The 21,280-nt window shown below is 29.7% G+C and overlaps 4 protein-coding genes and 1 non-coding gene across 5 annotated transcripts; 3 read left to right on the top strand and 2 right to left on the bottom strand.

Moving 5' to 3' along the window:
* Positions 1-1,245: 1,245 nt before the first annotated feature.
* Positions 1,246-2,706, top strand: PmUG01_08048200 (DNA polymerase delta small subunit, putative; the record flags this gene model as incomplete). Its single annotated transcript, XM_029004657.1, has 1 exon — positions 1,246-2,706. The coding sequence occupies one exon, from the start codon at positions 1,246-1,248 to the stop codon at positions 2,704-2,706; it is 1,461 nt and encodes a 486-aa protein (XP_028861324.1).
* A 2,583-nt stretch (positions 2,707-5,289) lies between these two features.
* PmUG01_08048100 (conserved Plasmodium protein, unknown function) lies at positions 5,290-11,574 on the top strand (the record flags this gene model as incomplete). Its single annotated transcript, XM_029004656.1, has 1 exon — positions 5,290-11,574. One exon carries the CDS (start codon positions 5,290-5,292, stop codon positions 11,572-11,574), a length of 6,285 nt encoding a protein of 2,094 aa, XP_028861323.1.
* Positions 11,575-12,659: 1,085 nt separating this feature from the next.
* CCT7 (T-complex protein 1 subunit eta, putative) lies at positions 12,660-14,607 on the bottom strand (the record flags this gene model as incomplete). Its single annotated transcript, XM_029004654.1, has 2 exons — positions 12,660-14,264; positions 14,593-14,607. 2 exons carry the CDS (start codon positions 14,605-14,607, stop codon positions 12,660-12,662), a joined length of 1,620 nt encoding a protein of 539 aa, XP_028861322.1.
* A 1,979-nt stretch (positions 14,608-16,586) lies between these two features.
* On the bottom strand, positions 16,587-17,447 carry PmUG01_08047900 (conserved Plasmodium protein, unknown function; the record flags this gene model as incomplete). The annotated part of the gene is made up of 1 exon (XM_029004653.1): positions 16,587-17,447. The coding sequence occupies one exon, from the start codon at positions 17,445-17,447 to the stop codon at positions 16,587-16,589; it is 861 nt and encodes a 286-aa protein (XP_028861321.1).
* Positions 17,448-19,947: 2,500 nt separating this feature from the next.
* PmUG01_08047800 lies at positions 19,948-20,081 on the top strand. Its single transcript, XR_003751936.1, has one exon. It is a non-coding gene; the product is annotated as an uncharacterized ncRNA (small nuclear RNA).
* Positions 20,082-21,280: the final 1,199 nt, after the last annotated feature.

Genomic DNA, 21,280 nt, shown 5'->3' with positions numbered 1-21,280 from the left:
GATCGTATACACGTTCATGTTCATATTCACGTTCACGCGCACAAGTACCCTCACATTTTTCATTACATCCTTAAGCTGCAGAATAACTGAGCACTGTAATTAGATACATTTTTATTCCTCTTATTTAATGCAGATAATTTTAAAAAATAGCATATTTTTAAGTCAAAAAAAAGAAAAAAGGAAGAGGAAGGGAAAAAAAAAAAAAAAAAAATAGTTATATCACTGAAAGAATTATATGTTTAGTGGCTACAAATTTGACGGCTCCAAAAAACAGCAGAGATCATCTATGTAAGCAATTTGCATGATATGATAAAATTTGATTAAGCTTTTTATATATTTCAATGATGAAAAATGATGCAAGCTCCACATGAATGTCATTTTCTTTCACGCATTGTGTGTGTATATTTTTATGCATCATACGTAGTACAGTCGAATATATATGTTTATATGTATATGCATATGTATGTATTTACATGTATGAATGGTCATCTGTCAATTCTGCAATATTGCATTACCGCAATATTGCATTACCGCAATACTGCAATACTGCAATACCGCAATACTGCAATACCGCAATACTGCAATACCGCAATACTGCAATACCGCAATACTGCAATACCGCAATACTGCAATACCGCAATACTGCAATACCGCAATACTGCAATACCGCAATACTGCTATACCGCAATACTGCTATACCGCAATACCGCAACATTTCCACAAATACAATATGGAAGTAAAACAAAAAAATAACGACAAGAGTTGATTTATATCTTAATTTATGCAATATTGAAGTTGATTTATTTTTTTATTTTTTTTTATTTTTACTTCTCCCATCCATCGTCTTTAACATGTAGCTTTTGAAAATATGGCTAAGCAAATATTTAAAAAGGCGCAAATTTTAATTTAACATAATATGTACATACGAGCATGTATGCGTACGCACTAGTACATACACATATATAATACGTGCTAATTTTTGTGAAATTATGTCCTTAAATTTTATGTGTAGAGCATTTGCGAAAAAAGTATATTTTAAAAAGTATATTTAATTTTTTTTTTTTTTTTGTAGAATTTTTGCTGACTACCTGGTCAGGACATACTTGCATGCATACTAGCACAGTTGCACATGTACCTTTGCACGTACATACGTGTGTACCCTCACATATACACAAAAACGTAGGGACCCACACAGAATACTCATTTTCTCTCTTATTACTTCACGTGCAACTGAGTCCCAAAGCAATGAACGCGGAAGTAACCGACAAAGACGTTAAGGATATAATAAAACACATTAACGTGGTTGGAAGTGCCAATGGACGTACTGGTGAATGCATAAATGGAAGTTCTGAAGACTTTACAAATGGCTTCGAAAATGACGGCGCTGATGAAACTGCCACATCGAACGAGTGTGAGTTTCCACTGAGCAAAAAAATAAAAAAGCAGCACTACTGTTACGAAAACTTGTCAAAAGAGTTTGTGCTTACCAATCCCACATACACCCAGCAGTTCAGTGAGATATATTCGATTCGCATTAAAATAATGAAAAAGCTACTAATGAGAACTGTGGAAGCGTTAAATGGTGAAGATATAAATATAAAAAAGGAGGAAGAAAGATATAATATATTAAACTATTTAAAAGAAATAAAAGTTAACGAGAAATGTTATTGTATAGGTACTCTTTTTAAAAAGATGCAGTTAAGACCATCTATTCTGAAGGAATATTTAAGTGAAATAGATTCATGTGATAATATTATTAATTACTCGCATGATGAAGACGTTCTATTTTTAGAAGATGAAACAGCTAGATTGAAATTAGAAGGAAATATAAATAGTGCTGATTACATTACAGGATTGACAATAATAATAAAAGGAATAGGTATGAGTAACGGGTCATTGTATGTAGAAGAATTAATATATTCATACACCCCCAAATTAGATATACATACTTGTATTAGTAATGATAATAAGTATATATTATTTGTTTCAGGATTATATATTAATGAACTAAATAAAAATGTAAATAATTTATCTTTGTTAAGAAATTTCATTTTAGGTCTACATGGAGATAAAACACTTTCTGCAAATTTAATTCGATTAGTAATAGTTGGAAATTCACTTAGCAATATAAATAATGATGAAAAGGATTTAAATACAATTGATATATTCCTTTCTTCTTTATGTTCTGCTGTGTATGTAGATCTAATGCCAGGTGAAAAAGATCCTAGTGATGCTAATTTACCTCAACAACCTTTTCCTAATTTTTTTTTTAAGAAATCAAAAAAGTATAACTCATTTCAGTGTGTAACAAATCCATATATTTTTTCTATCGACAATGTAAATATTTGTTGTATGTCTGGTGAATCTGTTCATAATATTATTTCTTATTCCCAAAACACCAAAATAAATGCACTCAGAATGATAGCCAAAAGTCGAATATTATCTCCTACATCCCCTGATACCCTAGGTTGTTACCCCTTTACTAAAAATGATCCTTTCTGTTTACATGATGATAAAACTTATCCTCATATTTTTGTTAATGGGAATTGCAATCAATTAGAAATTGAGTATATGCAAAATGGAACAAATAAATTACCTCTCTTAGTATGCCTCCCAAGCTTCGATATTACCCCCAAAGCTTTACTCATTAATATAAAAAATATGCAGTATAAAATTTTAACATTCGACACACACAGTGCCCCATAAATGGTGTGGAGATATACCTGGGGGTAAGGGATAATTCGTAAGAAAAGCTAAGAAGTGAAAAAAAAAAAAAAAATAATAAATTTTAATCGTTCCAAAAGTATAATTTTTCTCTATAAAATTTTTTTTTTTTTTTTATTATTATTTTCCGAAGCGTGCAATCGTTCATCTTATTTACCAAATTAGTCATGTGCCATTATGCACTCTTCCCGTACTACACCCATTCGCATGTCATTTTATTTACGCATTAATTAGTATATTCTTTCATTAATTAAATCTATTCATTCGTTCATTAATTAATCTATTCATTCGCTCACTAATTAATCTATTCATTCGCTCACTAATTAATCTATTCATTCGCTCACTAATTAATCTATTCATTCGTTCATTAACTAGTCCATTTATTATGCTCTTTTTAAAATTTCCTCCCTTTTCAATTTTTATATCCACATCCCTCAGTTTAATTCCCCTTTTTTTTTTCTTTTTTTTTTTTTCCCTATACGTTTGAGCATTGTGAAATTCGCTTCCCCTCGTGTCTTTTCTGCTTCCTTACTGCGTTTTTGCTATCTTTTTAATCAACCCCATTTTATTTAATTTAACCGTATTTTATTAAATTTATGTATTTAATTTTACGTTGTTTCATTCCGCATAAATTTACGTAATTTTATTTTGCTTTATTTTATATAATTTAATTTTATTTTGCTTTATTTTATATAATTTAATTTTATTTTTTTTTAATTTTTTTAAATTTCATTTTCCGCCCCAGAACAAGCACAGGCACTCATTTTTACTAATGCAACTACTATATCTATATATTTTTAAACGCACAGGGGGAGGACCTCCTATCCCGTTGTGTTTCACCTGTGAAGCGAAATCTTATAACAGCACCCAATGACGTCTATGAAGGACTTCTGAGCTAGAAAATTGTTGACACTAGTCCATTTTTTTAACTAAAAATTATTCGTATAACAAGGATATACATTTTAACACGAAAAAAATGAAAAAAAAAAAAAAAAAAAAAAAAAAAAGACTTTTATAATTGTACTGCTCAAATTGGAACTTCTTTTAAGGAGAAAGAGCAGCTCAATATCCGATACCTTCCTGATACCTTAATATTCATTACTACTTTTTAATTTTGAAAGAGGGAAAGTTGCTATGGAAAAAACATAAAAAATAAAAATAAAATAAAATAAAAATGAAAATAAAATAAAATAAAAATGAAAATAAATATGAATACGAAAATACAGTCACTAACAGTAACGCTAAGCCGCTAACAGTTTTAACATGCCATCGAAGAGAAAGAGGACTGCAAAATTAACAAAATAATATACACTCAACGCGCTTAGAATAATTCGCATTCGCGTGTCTTTCATACCTGCCACATGTAAATGAGAAGTCTTACAAGGCATTATACACTGTTACTTTTCGCTAAGACATACGTACAAACACTCATACGTACAAACGCTCATACGTACAAATACACATACGTACAAATACACTTACGTACAAATACACATACGTACAAACACACATACGTACAAACGCACATACGTACAAATACACATACGTACAAATACACATGCGTACAAATACACATGCGTACAAATACACATACGTACAAATACACATGCGTACAAATACACATACGTACAAATACACATACGTACAAATACACATACGTACAAATACACATACGTACAAATACACATACGTACAAATACACATACATACAAATACACATACATACATATATTTATATACATACATTCGTGCGTGAACAATTTTGCGCAAGGCACTATCTCTTTGTCCACGTCAAATGTAAACGTTAAATTGCCAGTTAAGCAAAAATGAGAGTTAAAGTATGTTAAATATACATGAAAAAAAATAAGAAAAAAAATGGTAAAATGATACGACTCAGAACAAAACAAAGCGAAATAAAACAGAACAAAACGGAAGGAAGAAAAATAAGGCAAATGCAAACCTGTTCGTCTTGCAGTTGCGCATACGTAAATGTGTACCGATAATATTATACCGTTCACAATACTTGAAAACTATTTATTCTTTTATTTCTCTGAAATGGGAAATACGTACCTTGCATTGTGAAGAATTTTTTTTTTTTTTTTTTTATGTACATCGTTAACATAATTGTTAAACGATACATTTATTTTTTTTTTTTTCTTTTTTTTTTTTTTTTTTTTTTTTTTTTTTTATTCTTTTTTTTTATTCTCTTTTGATATTTGTAAAAAATGCCAAATTGTTGTTTTAAAAATTGTAAAGAGTTCCAAACAGGGGGGGGGGAAATGTATTTGTATGTGCATGCGTGTGTGTAAATGTGCATATATATTTGTGGGTATATAATATACATACGTATACACGTGTGTCAAAGCGTATGTCCCCCCACGCATATCCATTTAAGCGATAAAATACAGATTAGCTGAACGTAGACATCAGCAAAAAAAAAAAAAAAAAAAAAAAGACATAGCACCACACAACACAACACGGCTTCACACAATAAAAAGAGACATAAAAGTAATACATGCAAAATTGAAAACTTATTCGTATGTACAAAAGAAAAAACCTCTAAAGATGAATGATAAGATAGTTATCCGTGAACCTTTGTTCATTGCACCCAGTGAACATAAAAGTAATGTACTGAAATATGAAAATTACAATTTTAATAATGGAAGAAATGATACTACGAACTTGATGAATCATATAAGTATAAGTCTGCCTTACCAAAAAAATGATATCACAAAGAATGACGAGAATAGGGATGAAAAAAGACCACTTGATATTAATGAAAAAGAAAATATGAACTGCTTTGTTAATAAAAAAAATGGAAATTTTGATTTAAAAAATAATGAAAAAAATATGATCAAGTCCTACATAAAAGGAGAAATAAATACAAATTATAATATAATAGATAATATGTATGATGTTTATTACACTAATAAAAGTAATAAAAATTTAAATGAGTTTCTTAAACATATAAATATAAATCATACAGCTCCATGTATAGGTGAATTTAGGACTTGTATGAATTGCTTCTTAAACATTTCTACATTGTTTTGTAAAACTTGTAATTTATTTTTGTGCGCAATTTGTAATATCCAGTTACACAAAAATAGCCCTGATCATGTTATTAATGTAGCTAGCAGTGGATTATATGAAAATAATTATAAATTTAATGATATCATATTAAAAGAAAAAAACAAATGGCTTGTTGAGCTTGGTAATGGTGTGCCAATCAAAATTAGAGAAAAATGTCCAATACATGTAAATGAGTATGTAAAATATGCTTGCAAAACTTGCAGTTACACTCTTTTGTGTTCAGATTGTTTGCTGAACGATCCTGTACACGTTCAGAACAAAAGTAAAGGTGGTGAAAGTTATTACTGTGAAGGGGAGAATAAAAAAAAAAAAAAAAAAACCGAGAATGGAAGCACCACTAACGTGGATGATCTTAACCAGACAGAGCATAACAATGTCAACAATGTCAACAATGTCAACAATGTCAACAATATCAACAATGTCAACAATATCAACAATGTCAACAATATCAATAATAATTGCGGTAATTCAAAAAACCTGAACACCTGCACAAATTTAGCTCAGAAAAAAAAAAATTCATGTCATGGTCATAAAAAAGAGAAAACGCAAAATATAGTCAGCTTAAGCGAATTTGAAGACAAGAAAAAGAAAAGCAACAGTGAAAGTTATAGTGACGGTAAAAGTAATAGCAGTGATGATGATAACAGTAATGGTAACCCCAAATGCGACCCTAATTGTAACCGCGATAACAATCGTGCCTCTAACCAACACAGTAGTGGAAGTAGTAACGACATAGAGGGGTTGAAACCCGGGTTTAAGCTAATGAGAGGAAACCACGAAATTTTAACTCTGGTGGATGCAAAAAATGAAATAAAAGAAGAGCTCAAGAGTAAATTGGACTTATTAAACAAAAAATCGTTAGTTTTAAAAAATACCATACCTGCACTGAGAAATATTTATAAATATGGTAAAATTATATGTAAAAATAATAAGAGATCAATAAGGGCATGTTTCATAGCTACAAATAGTTATCTTGAAAAAAAAAAAATGGACATGCAAGAAAATTTAAAAATTTTGCAAGATAAAAGTACTAATTTTTTAAATAAGTTAGATAAAGAAAGAACAAATTACAGAAGTTATTTAGAGAAAAAAAGAAATGAAATACAACACATGGTTAAACTAAGTAATCGAAATGCTGGTTTATCATTGGATTATTATGTACAAAAGTTAGAATCTTTTAAATGTTTATTTTTTACAAAAGACAATTTAATAGATATTGAAAAGAAACTAGAAATTCCTCATTCTCAAATAAAATCTGAACACTTATGTTCTCTAATTTATGATATGAAAAATGATATTCTAAATTCAAAAAAAAATATAAATAATATATCACAAAAAATTAAAAATGAATTTCAGTATCTGTTTAATTCGAATACTGAAATTCCTATTTATCCTGCACACTTTAGAGATTTTTTACAAAAAAGAATATTTAATAAAGAAAGAATACAACCAATTAGCAATGACACAAAAAAAAGACAACAATATTTTCATGTAATTCCCTTTACTGACTTTTATATGAACATTGAAATTACATATCAACAACAATTTTTGAGAAAGGATTCCTTGCACCAAAAATGGGAAATGAGAACTGTGTCCATTCGTTCGGTTTACTTGTGTATACACACGCATGCGGATCCTATACGCAGTGATAAAAGAGGACATGACGAAGGAAAATATGAGCGTAGCGATGAAGTAGAAGTGGAAGAAGGGTTAGAAACGGGGGTAGTAGCTCTAGAGTCTGTACCTGCTGTAACATCTGTCGAAGGGAGAAGAAAAGAAACTGCTTTGATGAGGATGAAAAATCCAGGAAACACTTACTCAGAGAAAGGTAAAGGCACCAATACTGCAAATTGGAGTGAGAAGAATGATAATGAAGACTACTGTACAAATTATGATCCAAAGAGTAGGTCGTGTGGTAGTCATCTCGAACCGAAAAATGCAGTGAATAACCTAAACAATGATATCGAATCCATTGTAAGTCTTAGTAATGTAAATATTAAACCATTCAGTGATCCTAATATTTCTAATATAACTATTTTAGAAAAAAGAATTTACCCATATGGAATAGAGCTAACTGAATATAATGATAAAAACGATTTAGTCGGTTACTGGTTGTTAACAAAAAAAAATGAAACAGAGGTTAATGCTCTTTTGCATGTACTAATTAATATTAAAAAGAATAATAAATCTTCTGCTCTTATTCCTTCTTTTCATCCAAAAATTAATATGAATAATCCTTTCTTTAAGTATCATGAAAATAATATAAGTACTGTATATAAACATTTTGCTTCAAATATTATTGAACAGTCGTACATTCACCAGCTGTGTAATAATTCCGAAACACATCAGAGGAACAGGTATTCAGGCGAAAGGCGCGAAAGACAAGGGAGCATAGAAACTTTAGATGGTAGTAATGGAACTAATGCATGTAGTGCAAGTAACGAACATAATGGACGCAATTATGAACAGGAGCTCCCTGTAAAGCATTCATCCTTGCTACAGTATTACAACGATTTGGAAGACTTAGGGTCTTCAAAAAAAATGCAACATTTGAAAATTGACAGTTTTATCACCAACTCGTTCAGTGTATCGGGGGATTCTGAAAGTCATGCTTTGGATAAGCTACCACAAGAGCAGGAGGAGGAGACTGAAACTGAGAATGTCATAAACTTATTGAACAAATTCACGTTACCAAAAAGCGATCAACCAAATAATATACTATCACAAGTATTAAGAAAAAGCGATTTCATATCAGAATGTAGTAACTCTAGTACGCATGAACAGGTCAGGAGAAGTAATCCCATACGATTCAGAAATACTGATTACAATTCATCTAACAAATTTGAAGACACATATCAAAACATCTTGGCAAGTAAAAAAACAAATAGATATTGTACTCTTCAAAAATTATTGAAAAAGGATCAAGAATGGAATGACCATAATACCCCTGATGTAAATATAAAATATGTAAAGCAAAATTTAGTTCATGAAGGAAAACATTCTCTTCCATTAAACCTCGAATCGAACTTTTCGAACGACAACTGGGTAGATTGTGTTAACAGTGGGGCGAATATAGTGAAAATGAATGGAAGTGAAGAAGAGGCGATAAAAATAGGCGGAAGTGAAGAAGAGGCGATAAAAAAAGGCGAAAATGAAGAAGAGGCGATAAAAAAAGGCGAACGTGAAGAAGGGGTGATAAAAAAAGGCGAAAGTGAAGAAGGGGTGATAATAAAGAATACTCGGGAGTACTTCAGTACAGACAATTATCCTCAAATGGGAGACTCTGTAATAAGTGAGCAGAAGAAAACTGTCTTTCGTAACCTCTCAACTGTTCAAGATAGTAAGAATGCAGTCACAAGCAGTGGATGCTCTGTGTACCATGATGTAATGGACAACATCACAGTCAACAGTACATTAAGCAGTACATGCATAAGAACGTGCACCAGCACCTCTAGTAGTAGTGAAAAGAACAAAACGAACAATAGTCAACTGTATAATAGCAATAGTTATGCCCTCCATCATACTGCAGAAGAAGGACATTGGTTGCAGAATGATTTGCTGCAGAATGACCTGGAGGGGGGAGGTGCTTATAAAATTAGCACCACTATAAGCAGAAAGAGTGATATCATCAATGGAAGCATCAATGTTGGCATCAGTGGCGGAATCAACAGAGGTACCATTGACAGAGTAACTACCATGGGTGCTTCTGCCCGAATTGGTAGCGACTCTACATCAAACAGTAACCTAAACAGTACTGTAGATAAAAATGATAGTGAGAGAAATAAGAATTACGATGGGATCCCCTGTGAGATGTTGTCAGATGGGTATAAGAATAATGGTAATAATGATTCTGCAAAAATGGACGAACATGATGAACATTGGTTAGGCAACCTGGACATAAAAGGAGATACACATGTAGATCCAATGACTAGCCAAAATTGTAATTCGGGTGATAATAGTAAAAGATTTTTAAGCAGCATACCCAGACAGTGTAATGACTCAAACGTGGTGTGTGATAATGGATCAATTTTAAATAAGGATATTGTTGGACATAAAAAAAAAGGTAAAACTGTATACAATGATGAAGAAAAGAAAAGTATGCTGGAAGTAGAATTATTTAAATTAAATGACCATATTCATAAATTTTTGCAAAATTTAAGCTATTCACATAGTAATAATTGTATTAACGCTAATTTAGAATGTGATAAATGGCAAGGACAAAATATAAGTAAGAGTAAAAACTATCCAAGTATTAAACAGTCCAGATGTACAGGCAAAAACAATTTTGAAAAAATGAAAAAATATGGTTCTAAAGAAAATATGATTAATGGTTATACTATTTCTGAGGATAGTGCAAATCGGTCAAACATGATCGTGAAATGTGGAGATATTGCAAATGCAAATCGTGTAAACGGTACGTGGGGTACTAATATCGGGAGTAATACTGCTTATGCTGATAAAGGCACTTCCCGCGATTCGAATCTTGACAACGTTCATTCGATAAACTGTGAACTGGAGGACCAGGGACTACTTTTCGGTCGCGCAAGTGGCAGTGCTAACGAGAAATATTTCAATGAAAGGAGCACATCATTACCATTAACACCATCTTCTTCTAGTGCTGCTGAACGTGAGGAAGACATATCTTTCGTACATATACGGCAAGGTGAGAGTACATGCTGCACACGCTTGGGCACAAAAGAGTGCATGCTTGTAGGTACACATCGGGGGAGCAGTACACAGGAAGGGAAAAATAGCACTTGTGAGTGCCTAACCTATAATAGATACGAAATGGAAAATATTTCAAATAACTTCATGTATGAAGAAGCCGCTGATGAGGGGAACATACATCATACATGCTTCGAAAAAATAAAATATGCAACAAGGAATATGAATAGAGAAAATGCTTCACAAGATAATATGATGTATGCTAAGGGGTCAAAAGGTTTATGCAGTTATAATTTTGGAAATGATGGAGAGAGAGAAATCAATTTCGAAGGAACAAACGGATGGAAAAAATGTAGTTACGTATTAGATGAAAATAAAAATGGTAAAATAGCTAGCTGTAATAACTGTATCACTCAAAATAATAAAAAAAATAAGGAAAAATTATATTACGTAAAAAATGAAGAGGGAAAAAGGATGTCTGATAAATATAAAACTAATAGTCATAATATCGCTCATGTAGAAATTAAACAATATTTAGCACCATTGCATAACTCATATCATAATGATGATGAAATTGTAAAGCTGAGGACTAAACAACAGGATGCAGAAGCGGAAGAACAAAAGGAGGTAGAGAAATATGGAGAAAATTCATTCAATTCGATAGAGAATGGTAATTATATTGAAAAAGATGAAAAGTACTTGGAAATTTCTGACTTTTTCAAAAAAGAGCAAAGTAGCAACTATTATCATCGTAGTTATAGTTTAGATACATCTACTAAATGCTTAGGAGATAGATCTGTATCTTTTCATATAGATGGGAAAGCACAGATGATAAAGGAATTAAGAAAAATTCAAGGAAAAGTTGAAAAGAAAATAAAAAAGTACAAGCTCAAAATTGATGAAGAGCGGAAAGTTGCTCCCCCCAAAAAAAACTACAAAAATGGAGCTACGAATGGGCTTAGCAGTAGTGATAGCAGTGACCGTAGAAGAAATATGCGGAGTACTTATGCAGACGAAAATTGGCGGAATCCTGTTCCTGCCAACCTTATAGACCACGTGCTCAGTCAGATAGGCAGTAAAAAGATAGGACTGTAAATGGAAAAGGAGAACTAGGTGGAAAAAGGAACAAACAGAATTGTCATAACAGATGGAACAAAATGAACGAATACAGGAGAAAAAATTTTCCAAAAAACATGTCTTAACAGTTTTCCCATTAACGCATTAGGTTGCTATTTCTTTTTTGCTATATATGATGAACTACTATAACGGGAAAAAAGCAAATCCCCAGCACTTATTTTATCGGAACATTTCTCCGCCATATGTATATATGTTCATCTCATTTATATCTGGCTTGTCCTTTTTTGCATGCACATATATGTGTTTCGTTTTTTATTCAATCAAAATATTCTCAACCTCCTCAATTTGCTCAATATGCTCATTTTGCTCAATATGCTCATTTTGCTCAATATGCTCATTTTGCTCAATATGCTCATTTTGCTCATTTTGCTCATTTTGCTCAATTTGCTCAATTTGCTCAATTTACTCAATATCCCCATTTTTTTTTTTTTTTTTCTTTTCCAAATTATGTTCCACGCTTTATAAGAATATTCGAGGTTTACGCATTTTTGTCCTTCATTAAAATGTGGTATCCCTGTAATAGGGGCTACTCCGATTATACTACGAATGTTTACTTACTTGTGTTCATAAGTTTAAAAAATAAAAAAACAAATTTGAGTGGGTTTTTTGTATCTACCCATGCACATGTGCATATATGTATGTACATATGTGCAATGTTAACTTGATCTGATAAAAAAAAAAAAAAAAAAAAAAAAGAGTCCAAACAAATGCACATAAATTTCCGCGAGATAACGAACCACACATACAAGCATGTACAAGATGGCCATTAAATTACAATTTTTTATGGTATATCTTTTGTGTCAATATGCACACAAGTACTTTGTATCAACACGCGTTTTGGAATTCGTCTGCACTTGTATATGGAAATGCTACTAAAATTTATAAGTGACTATAACACGGCAGTTAGATATGAGGTATGGCCCTAAGGGTTCATTCAATGTGTGCATATAGATAACATAATGGCATACACTAACAAGCACTAATGCACATATGTATGCACATGTTCCACTTCCCCCTTCCTCTTTTCGTCAACCAGGTGCACATCATGCATAAGGGTTCCTGGGAGCCTTATCCGCGCTGCTTGGATTTTTTATCGTCTCATCGATGGACAAAATTAGACACGCAGCTTCTGTGGCACTATAAATTACGTTTCTCTTAATTTTTGTAACTTCGAAAATACAAAGATCATATGCGTTAATGATATCTCCTTCTAAGCAATCCACACCATACCAAACGACATTCGTTTCTTCTGAATGTTTTTTTCTTAATTTGTTTAGAATGTCTGTTGAGTCATAACCTGCATTGTGTGAAAGATATCGTGGAATAGATTCCAAAGCCTTTGCAAATGAATATAAAACTATTTGTTCTTTATTATATATAGATCTACTATATATCCTTAAATATTTCGATAATTGCATTTCTATAGAACCAGCACCTGGTACTATTTCTGAATTGCTTATACATCTAAGTACTATCATAATAGCATCATTAATTGATCTCTCTACTTCTTCAATGAATTGTTTAGCTCCTCCCCTTAAAATAATAGTAACTGATTTACTTTTTAAACATTCTTTAAAGATATTATATCTCTCATTACCTATCTGAACTTCTTCAAAGTCACCACATGTACCTAAAATATTTTCATTTAAATTATATAAAGATGTTTGAACAATTGCTCCTGTTGCATGTGCAGTTCTTTTTAAATCTGCATCTTCAACTCTACCTGCACAGAATATATCATTATCTGCAAAAAATTGTGTAGCTATATCACCGATTGGAAGTCTTGACAAAACAATATTAGCTCCACTATCTTTTATTAAATTTAACTTTTTAAATATTATCTCCCATTCAGCTTGTACAATCGAGTTATATTCATTAGGGTTTTCTATTCTCACTTCTGCATTTTCCTTCTCTGCCTTTAATTCTAATTCCACATTCAATAATAAAATTTTTGGATTCTGTAATCTTTTCGGTTGTTGTTCAAATCCTGCATAGGAAAATGTTTTTTTAAAAGCAACACCATATATTAATTGTGTGTCAAGACATGATCCTCCTGTTACCTTCTTAATTCCTATATTTAATTTATCTAAATTATCACCTAGTTTATAAACTGCATTAACTACTAATTCGGCAAAAAACGATTTATGATTAGAAACCAACTTAGAATTTAATGCTGTCTGTGCACATTTTAATAAAATATTTCTTTTTTCTTCTTCACTTTTGTTTACAAAATTTAAACTTAAGTCATTTAATTTACTTATTGCTACATTACATGCATTTCTGAACCCATCAATTATCATGTTTGGTTCAATTCCATCATTTAATAATCCCTTTGCTTCGTTTAACAACTCACCAGCTACTACAACTACGGATGTTGTTCCATCTCCTACTTCATCATCTTGAGATTTTGCTATGTCCACTAATATTGATGCAGCTGGATGAGTTATGTTTAACAGATTCATTACAGTTGCTCCATCATTAGTAATCGTTACGTCGCGATCTGTATATATCAATTTGTCCATACCTCTAGGTCCTAGAGTTGTTTTTACTATATCTACTACTATCTGGCATGCGTTAATATTTCGGATTATTTGACTCTTCCCTTGGGATTTATCTGTTCCTTCCTTCAGCAACACGATTGGAAGTGACTGCACCGAAAAAAAAGGGGCAAAGATGATTTCAAATGTGTTCACTAATTAATATTACACAAATGCACACACGTTTTAACGAGTTACATCTCCATTTGCATATATAAAACGTCCTATGCACGCGTAGGAAGTATTTAACGAGGTACATCCTGTCCATGCAAACGGCAAAAAACGCTTCCACTAGGGGGTTATCACGTATAAATATGCACACATATATATGCGCATAAATATATAAGCATAAATATATAAGCATGTGCACAAATGCTCATAAACTTTAGCTCAACTATTTTTTTCTCATTTCGTTTTTTCCCCATGCGAAATGTCGTACCATTAAGTGACTCATTTTGGAAACGTGCTATTCTTCGAAGGGTAATATTATCAACATAAAATAAAAGAGAAAAATAAAATGAACAAAGAGAAAAATAAAATGAACAAAGAGAAAAATAAAATGAAAAAGGAGAAAAAAAAAAGAGAAAAAAAAAGTATGCCTTCTTTTCACTTAAATGTGAATTTCTAGATTTCTACTTATCTTGGGCTAATAACAAAAAAAAAAAAAAAAAAAAAAAAAAAAAAAAAAAATTTGAGAGGTACTACTAATAATATTAAGTTATTTTATTGCATCCTTTTTTCTACATTAAACCGACCATTCCGTTATATTGAATTGAACTAAATTATATTGGATTGGATTAAGTTAAACTGATTTGAATAAGTTTATATTACATTAAATTGTGTTAATTTATATTAAATAGTTCTAAATTGCGTTAAATTGCATTTAATTAAATCTCGTTTATGGAGGCAAAAACGCTAACGAAGCAGCTGAGGAGATACATAAAAATATGCTACTATATTTTGCTCTTTTCTTAAAATAATAAAAGAAATGTTCCAAAAAAAAAAAAAAAAAAAAAAAAGGCTGTTGATAAAATAGAGTTGACATATTATAGCACTTATTTTAAAATAACAAAACGTGCCTTAAGTTTAAGTACAAATAGTATGTACATGTATACATAAGTATAAGCAAATATACATAAATACAAATATACATATACTGAAATGTACATTTTTGCAAATTTATGAATGAATATATATACGTGACCATCCCTGTAATTTTTCCTCATTTTTACCTGTGCATGCAATAATAAAATTTACGTATTTGTGTACCTTGCCCTCACACCAGTTCTTCCTGTAGTTTAATAAAACACAAAATGAAGAAACTTTTGCCTACAAACATACACGTAAAGTACATACATTTGTATATATATATATATATATATATATATATATATATATGTAAATATAATTAACATATTTATGTTTAATTAAGTATCAAATGTTCAAGCTGTACTTTTTTGAAGATTTTACGAGATAGGGAAAAAAAAAAAAAAAGGTCTCTTCAATTGGATCTTCTTATATATGTACATGCCTCTACGTATACGTACACCTCTATATGGGTACTCCTACAGTGCATACATTTTTTACATTAGTGCCGCGAAAAAAAAAATGGGATACCATGAAAATAGGTGCTTGAAAAAACGACGTAAAATACGAAGTAAAAAGGTACAGGGAGCATGCTCGTTATGTACAAATGACAACAGAGGTACCATATTACATGTACACATAACTTAATGTTTTTATATAACGTGATTAATATGTTTCCAGATTGAGAAGGAGTAAAACAATTATGATATGTAGTGCTTTTTTTAAAAAAAAAAAAAAAAAAAAAAAAAAAAAATTATATACATAGGAAATATAATTAAAAAGGAGAAATGCAAATGTATATGTAAATATTAATGCACATTTATGCGAAACTGTAAATTATATTTTGCGCAAATACCAGTAAGCTAGCAAGCAAATGTCGTTATACATGAATAGGTGTCAACATGCACAAAATGGGACACCATTTAATTGGAAATGAAACATAAAAAAAAAGTAGTGCACAGTGCGATACAGTATTAAAACACAAGATCAGTTTTTATTAAAAGGTGGTAGTTTCAAGAGTATGCATTTTGTCTATGCACGTATACCTTACACAGGTGTTCAAACATGTATGTTTTTGTATATAATATACCCACGTATATAATAAGTGCGTGAGTAGTTACATATATACAAACATAAAAGTCCGAACCAGTGCAGGGAACAACAAAAAAAAAAAAAATTTCAAATTTTTCCTCTTTTTGCAAAAAAGGCATGAAGGGAAATATTTTAATCCAGCTTTATTACACGTTCGTTAAAATGGATGAAAGAGCAGGGGAGGTACAGTTATATACATCTCTAGTAAGGTTAACCACACTTACCTTCTACGCTTCTGTATGTATAATGCATAAGTTATATATTCGATTTTGCACCACTAATAACGGAAAGGAATTCGGATGAAGCATCGGAACACCTGTCTCCATTTGAATGAGAAGAGTTCGATATTGCTGATCCACCTTTAGTATATAAGCTGAAATTAAAAAACCTGTTTTTGAATCCAGTACCATTTTGTGCATCCCTTATTATTTTTTTTTTTTTTTCTTTTTGTTTTTCTTTAGTGATGCTTTTGTTTTGTTCTTTTAAAAAATTTTCTGTATTATCATAATCATTTATGTCGTTAAAGGAATGGTGATTACATGTCGATTCATTAACTATTTCACTATATAAATGGCTAGGGATTTTTTTAACGTGATTATTTTTATTATGCCCATCAATTACAGTTCCTCTTGTATTAATTATTATATTATGTTGTTGAGGATATAAATTTGGATAATATTCTCCATTATTCGATGAGTCTTTTTTTTTATAACCCCCCAAACAACTACAAGGCATTTTATCTACTATTACCTCATCCTCTAATTCAGTTACATTATATAACCTCTTTTCACTATTGCTCCACTTATTGTTATCATAAACATATGCATTATTATTAAAACTAAATTCATTTGCGCCTACGCTATAGATTATATCTTGATTTAGATTACCATCGTTAATATAATATTCACACATACCATAGCTATTTTTTAATTTATATAAGTCTTCGGAATATGTGTAGTTATATTGCTCATTTATCGAGTCCTCTCGATTTGTTTTTAGTGATTGAAAATCACATAAATGTACATTCGAAGATTTAACTTTTCCACTGTTCAAACAATTCAAATCGCAACGTAAATGCCCAACGTTGTTAAAGAGAGAAGCTAGACGTCGAGCCATGTCAAGAAGAGAAGAACGCAAAATGGATAAATAGATAGAAATATATGATGGTAAAAAATGGGGTAAAAAATGGGGTAATAAATGGGATAATAAATGGGATAATAAATGGGATAATAAATGGGATAATAAATGGGATAATAAATGGGATAATAAATGGGATAATAAATGGTATAATAAATGGGATAATAAATGGGATAAGGGATAACGGGATAAGAAAAAAAAAAAAAAAAAAAAAGGAAACGCGCAAGAGGGCGCTCCTCAAACATGCATTGAAATTACGCACTTAACTTTTAAAGACACAAACATATACTAATTAACTGTTACAGTGGAGTACACACCAATGAAACATAGCCAAATAAAAATTTTTGTAAAATAAAATACATCAGTGTAAATTAATATGCGCGTGCTAAAAAGAAGTTCTCTTAACGTAATGCTGCTTGCACTTACTCGGTCGAGCAAGTTTACGCGCACGTGCATGCGCATGTGTTCGCGTTTGTGTATATGTATGTATAAATATATTGCACTAGGATAATGAGAGAAGTAAAAAACAACTGCAATAAGCGAAATGGGCAAAAAACGAAAGAGGGAAATGACAAAACTAAGGTTGCACACTTAATACGCAAGAACAAGCAGCAAGGAATTATGCATATAAATCACATCATAGCTGTAATCGTTATGTTGTTAGTTCACGTCAAACTTTAAATCTATATATAAAACAAAAAGTTTTGCTAATAACATGAAAAGTCGCTTAGCAATTTGCCTTTTTTACATTTTTATTTTACTCATACATGCACACATATATATATTTACGCAATTTGAGCATTTATGTGTATACATCTTCCCAAAAAAATATATTCTTGTTTTTCATCATTTAAAAAAAGAAAAAATTAAAATAGAAAAAATAAAGGAAAAAGTATGGAGAGAAATTAAGCGAGTTAACTAAGTGAACAAATAGGTAGTAGAACAATTACCGAATAGAGCTGCGTGAGGCCGACACAGCGCGTAACTTGTAGTACTTTAAAAGATACAACAACGTAAAATTATACTATATTTTTATTTATATAACTATCTACAATTATGTTGTGTAATGGAAAATAAAGCAAATAATTAAAATTTATTAAAGTTGATTAAAATAGATTAAAATGGTTAAGTAGGTTAAATAGGTTAAACAGGTTAAAATTAATTACAAAAGTGGAAAACAAAAAACCACTACTTATATAATACTATTTATTTATTTTATAAAATAAACACATGGAAATTAACAAAAGGGGCAAAATAAAATAACTTTACTTTTTTTTTATTATACTATTTTAAAATAAATAAAATTCCCATGAGGCTAAATAAAGAACTATTGCTGAAAAAAATTTCATCCAAAATAATACAACCCACTAACAACAAACGTAAATGTTAATTTTGCTATGATTAATATTTTATAATAAATTAAAGGCACTTGAAAAAGTTTACACCATATATATATATATTTACACATACACATGTATATATGTGTATATATATATGTGTATATATATATGTGTATATATATATGTGCTAATATATATATATATATATATATGAATATATACTCTTAAGCAACAATGTGCGTTTTCCCGTCGGAAAAATAAGAGGGAACGACCAATGGGAAAGAGCAAGAAAAAAAAAAGAAAAAAGAAATGAGCACTAGTGTGTAAGGATAATGTACAAATATTCATAGTTGCTCATTTCAAAACGTTGATGTATTCTTAAAATATAATTTATTACATTTAAACCTTAACTTAACAGTGTCAGATAAGGCAAAAGTTTGGCCCTTCTTATATATATATATATATATTATACATATATATTATACATATTAATATAACATGACATGTTCAGGTAAAATTGTGCGTACCATATAAGTTTCCTCTAATAACAAATTTGTATGTAAAATAAGGGAAAAAATCCTATATGTGACAATAAAACAAATTTACGAACGAACGAGCGAACAAATAAACAAGAAATTAATAAAAATTATCTGGAGAAAGTATATTATTTCGTAATTCCATTTTTACCCTAAGCACATAAAATAAGTAGAAATTGAAGTGAAGGGAAATGAGGGGAAAAAAAAAAAAAAATAAAAAAAAGCAGTTCTACAATTACTAAAAATTTTAAATCAAATAAAATAATCAAATATTGCTTTTATATTTGTATGTGCAATTGTGTAAAATGCGTTAACCCCTTTTTTTGTAATAGAAATTTTTAAGCATTTTAAAATAAATGAATATTTGAAATTATTTGTAAACAAATTACTTTATTTCATTTTATTTGTATCTTATTTTTATCTTATTTTTATTTTGTTTTTATTATTATTTTATTTTTATTTTATTTTTATTTTATTTTTATTTTTTTTTTTTGAATTATATACACATGAACTTATGCACAGAAAAATTTTTAAATAAATTAACATAAGTACAATTTTAATATTGAAAAAAGTACATAATAAAAAAAGAATTTAAATTCTGACATCTTTGCGGGAGGGGCATTATCGCTGTAAATGACGACTAACGGATACGCGATTATTGCTAGTTGAAAACTACTCCAATTCCCGTCTCAATGCTTGAAAAAGCAGAGAGCAATTTTTGTAGCCTTTTTTTAAAGGCAAAAACAGTGCTAACCGTTTATCAATCTTTTTGCATTTTATCACATCCATTAGGAGCCTTAATTTTTGAGAAATTTCTTGGACAGGTATTATATACTTGTATAAATACATATACAATTAATTATATATATATATACATATATATATATATATATATATATATATATATGTATATATTTATGTATGTATTTATGTATGTATGTATGTAATTACGCTTTATATGTGTATATATTTATGTAAGTACAATTCTATGTTTATGTATTTTATTTTATTTTATTTTTTTCCATTTCAAGTATGATATGAGAACTGTTCATGTAAAACTTTTTGCCAGATCAAGTAAGGCAGTTTTTCCATTTTTACAAGTAAAATGTGTACATAAAAAAAATATTATGCTTATTTATGCCAATTTTTTTTTGCACGTGTTTATATATCATTATTCATGTGTAGTATTTATACCTAATGGATAGATAATGAAAATAATTTGTATATTTAATAAGGGTAAAGTTAGAAGGAAGAAAGAGGGGGGTAATGCCTAAAGCGCAAAATAATAAAAATGAAATAGGAATTTATGGGTATAATAATTATCTGTTATGTTTATTTTTTTTTTTATTTATATTATATTATATTATTTTTTTTATTTGTATTATTTTCTTTTATTTTATTTTATTTGTATTATTTTATTCTATTTATTTTTAATTCATTGTATTTGAATATACTGATTAATTTAATAAATTAAGAATAGTTTGTTGATATGATAAAATTGAATGCGTTATTATATCACATTTATCGTAGTATGTGAAGGAAAATTATATGGTAAAATTAAAAATGTTATTTCCCTTATACAAAAATTATACTTTGTTCTGTTATTCAGTATTTGAAATATCTTAAATATATGATTATAAAAATTTTTATACCTTGTGAGAGCTTTTTTCTATTCTGTCTCTTTTTTCCTTTGTTAATTTTAGTTCAGAGGAATAAAAGGCAGAGCATATCATCACCCCAATAAGCAAGTAAAATTTGCAAATGTGTATTTTTTTTTTTTTTTGAATATGTAAGAACTTTATTTAATATGAACTATAATAAAAGTATTACTATTATTCTTACCATTACTATTATTCTTACCATTACTATTATTCTTACCATTACTATTATTCTTACCATTACTATTATTCTTACCATTACTATTATTCTTACCATT

Source organism: Plasmodium malariae, assembly GCF_900090045.1.
Source record: "Plasmodium malariae genome assembly, chromosome: 8".
In the NCBI taxonomy this organism is placed as follows: domain Eukaryota; phylum Apicomplexa; class Aconoidasida; order Haemosporida; family Plasmodiidae; genus Plasmodium; species Plasmodium malariae.
Note: the sequence above shows the minus strand (reverse complement) of the source record. Positions and strands in the feature narration are given on the sequence as shown.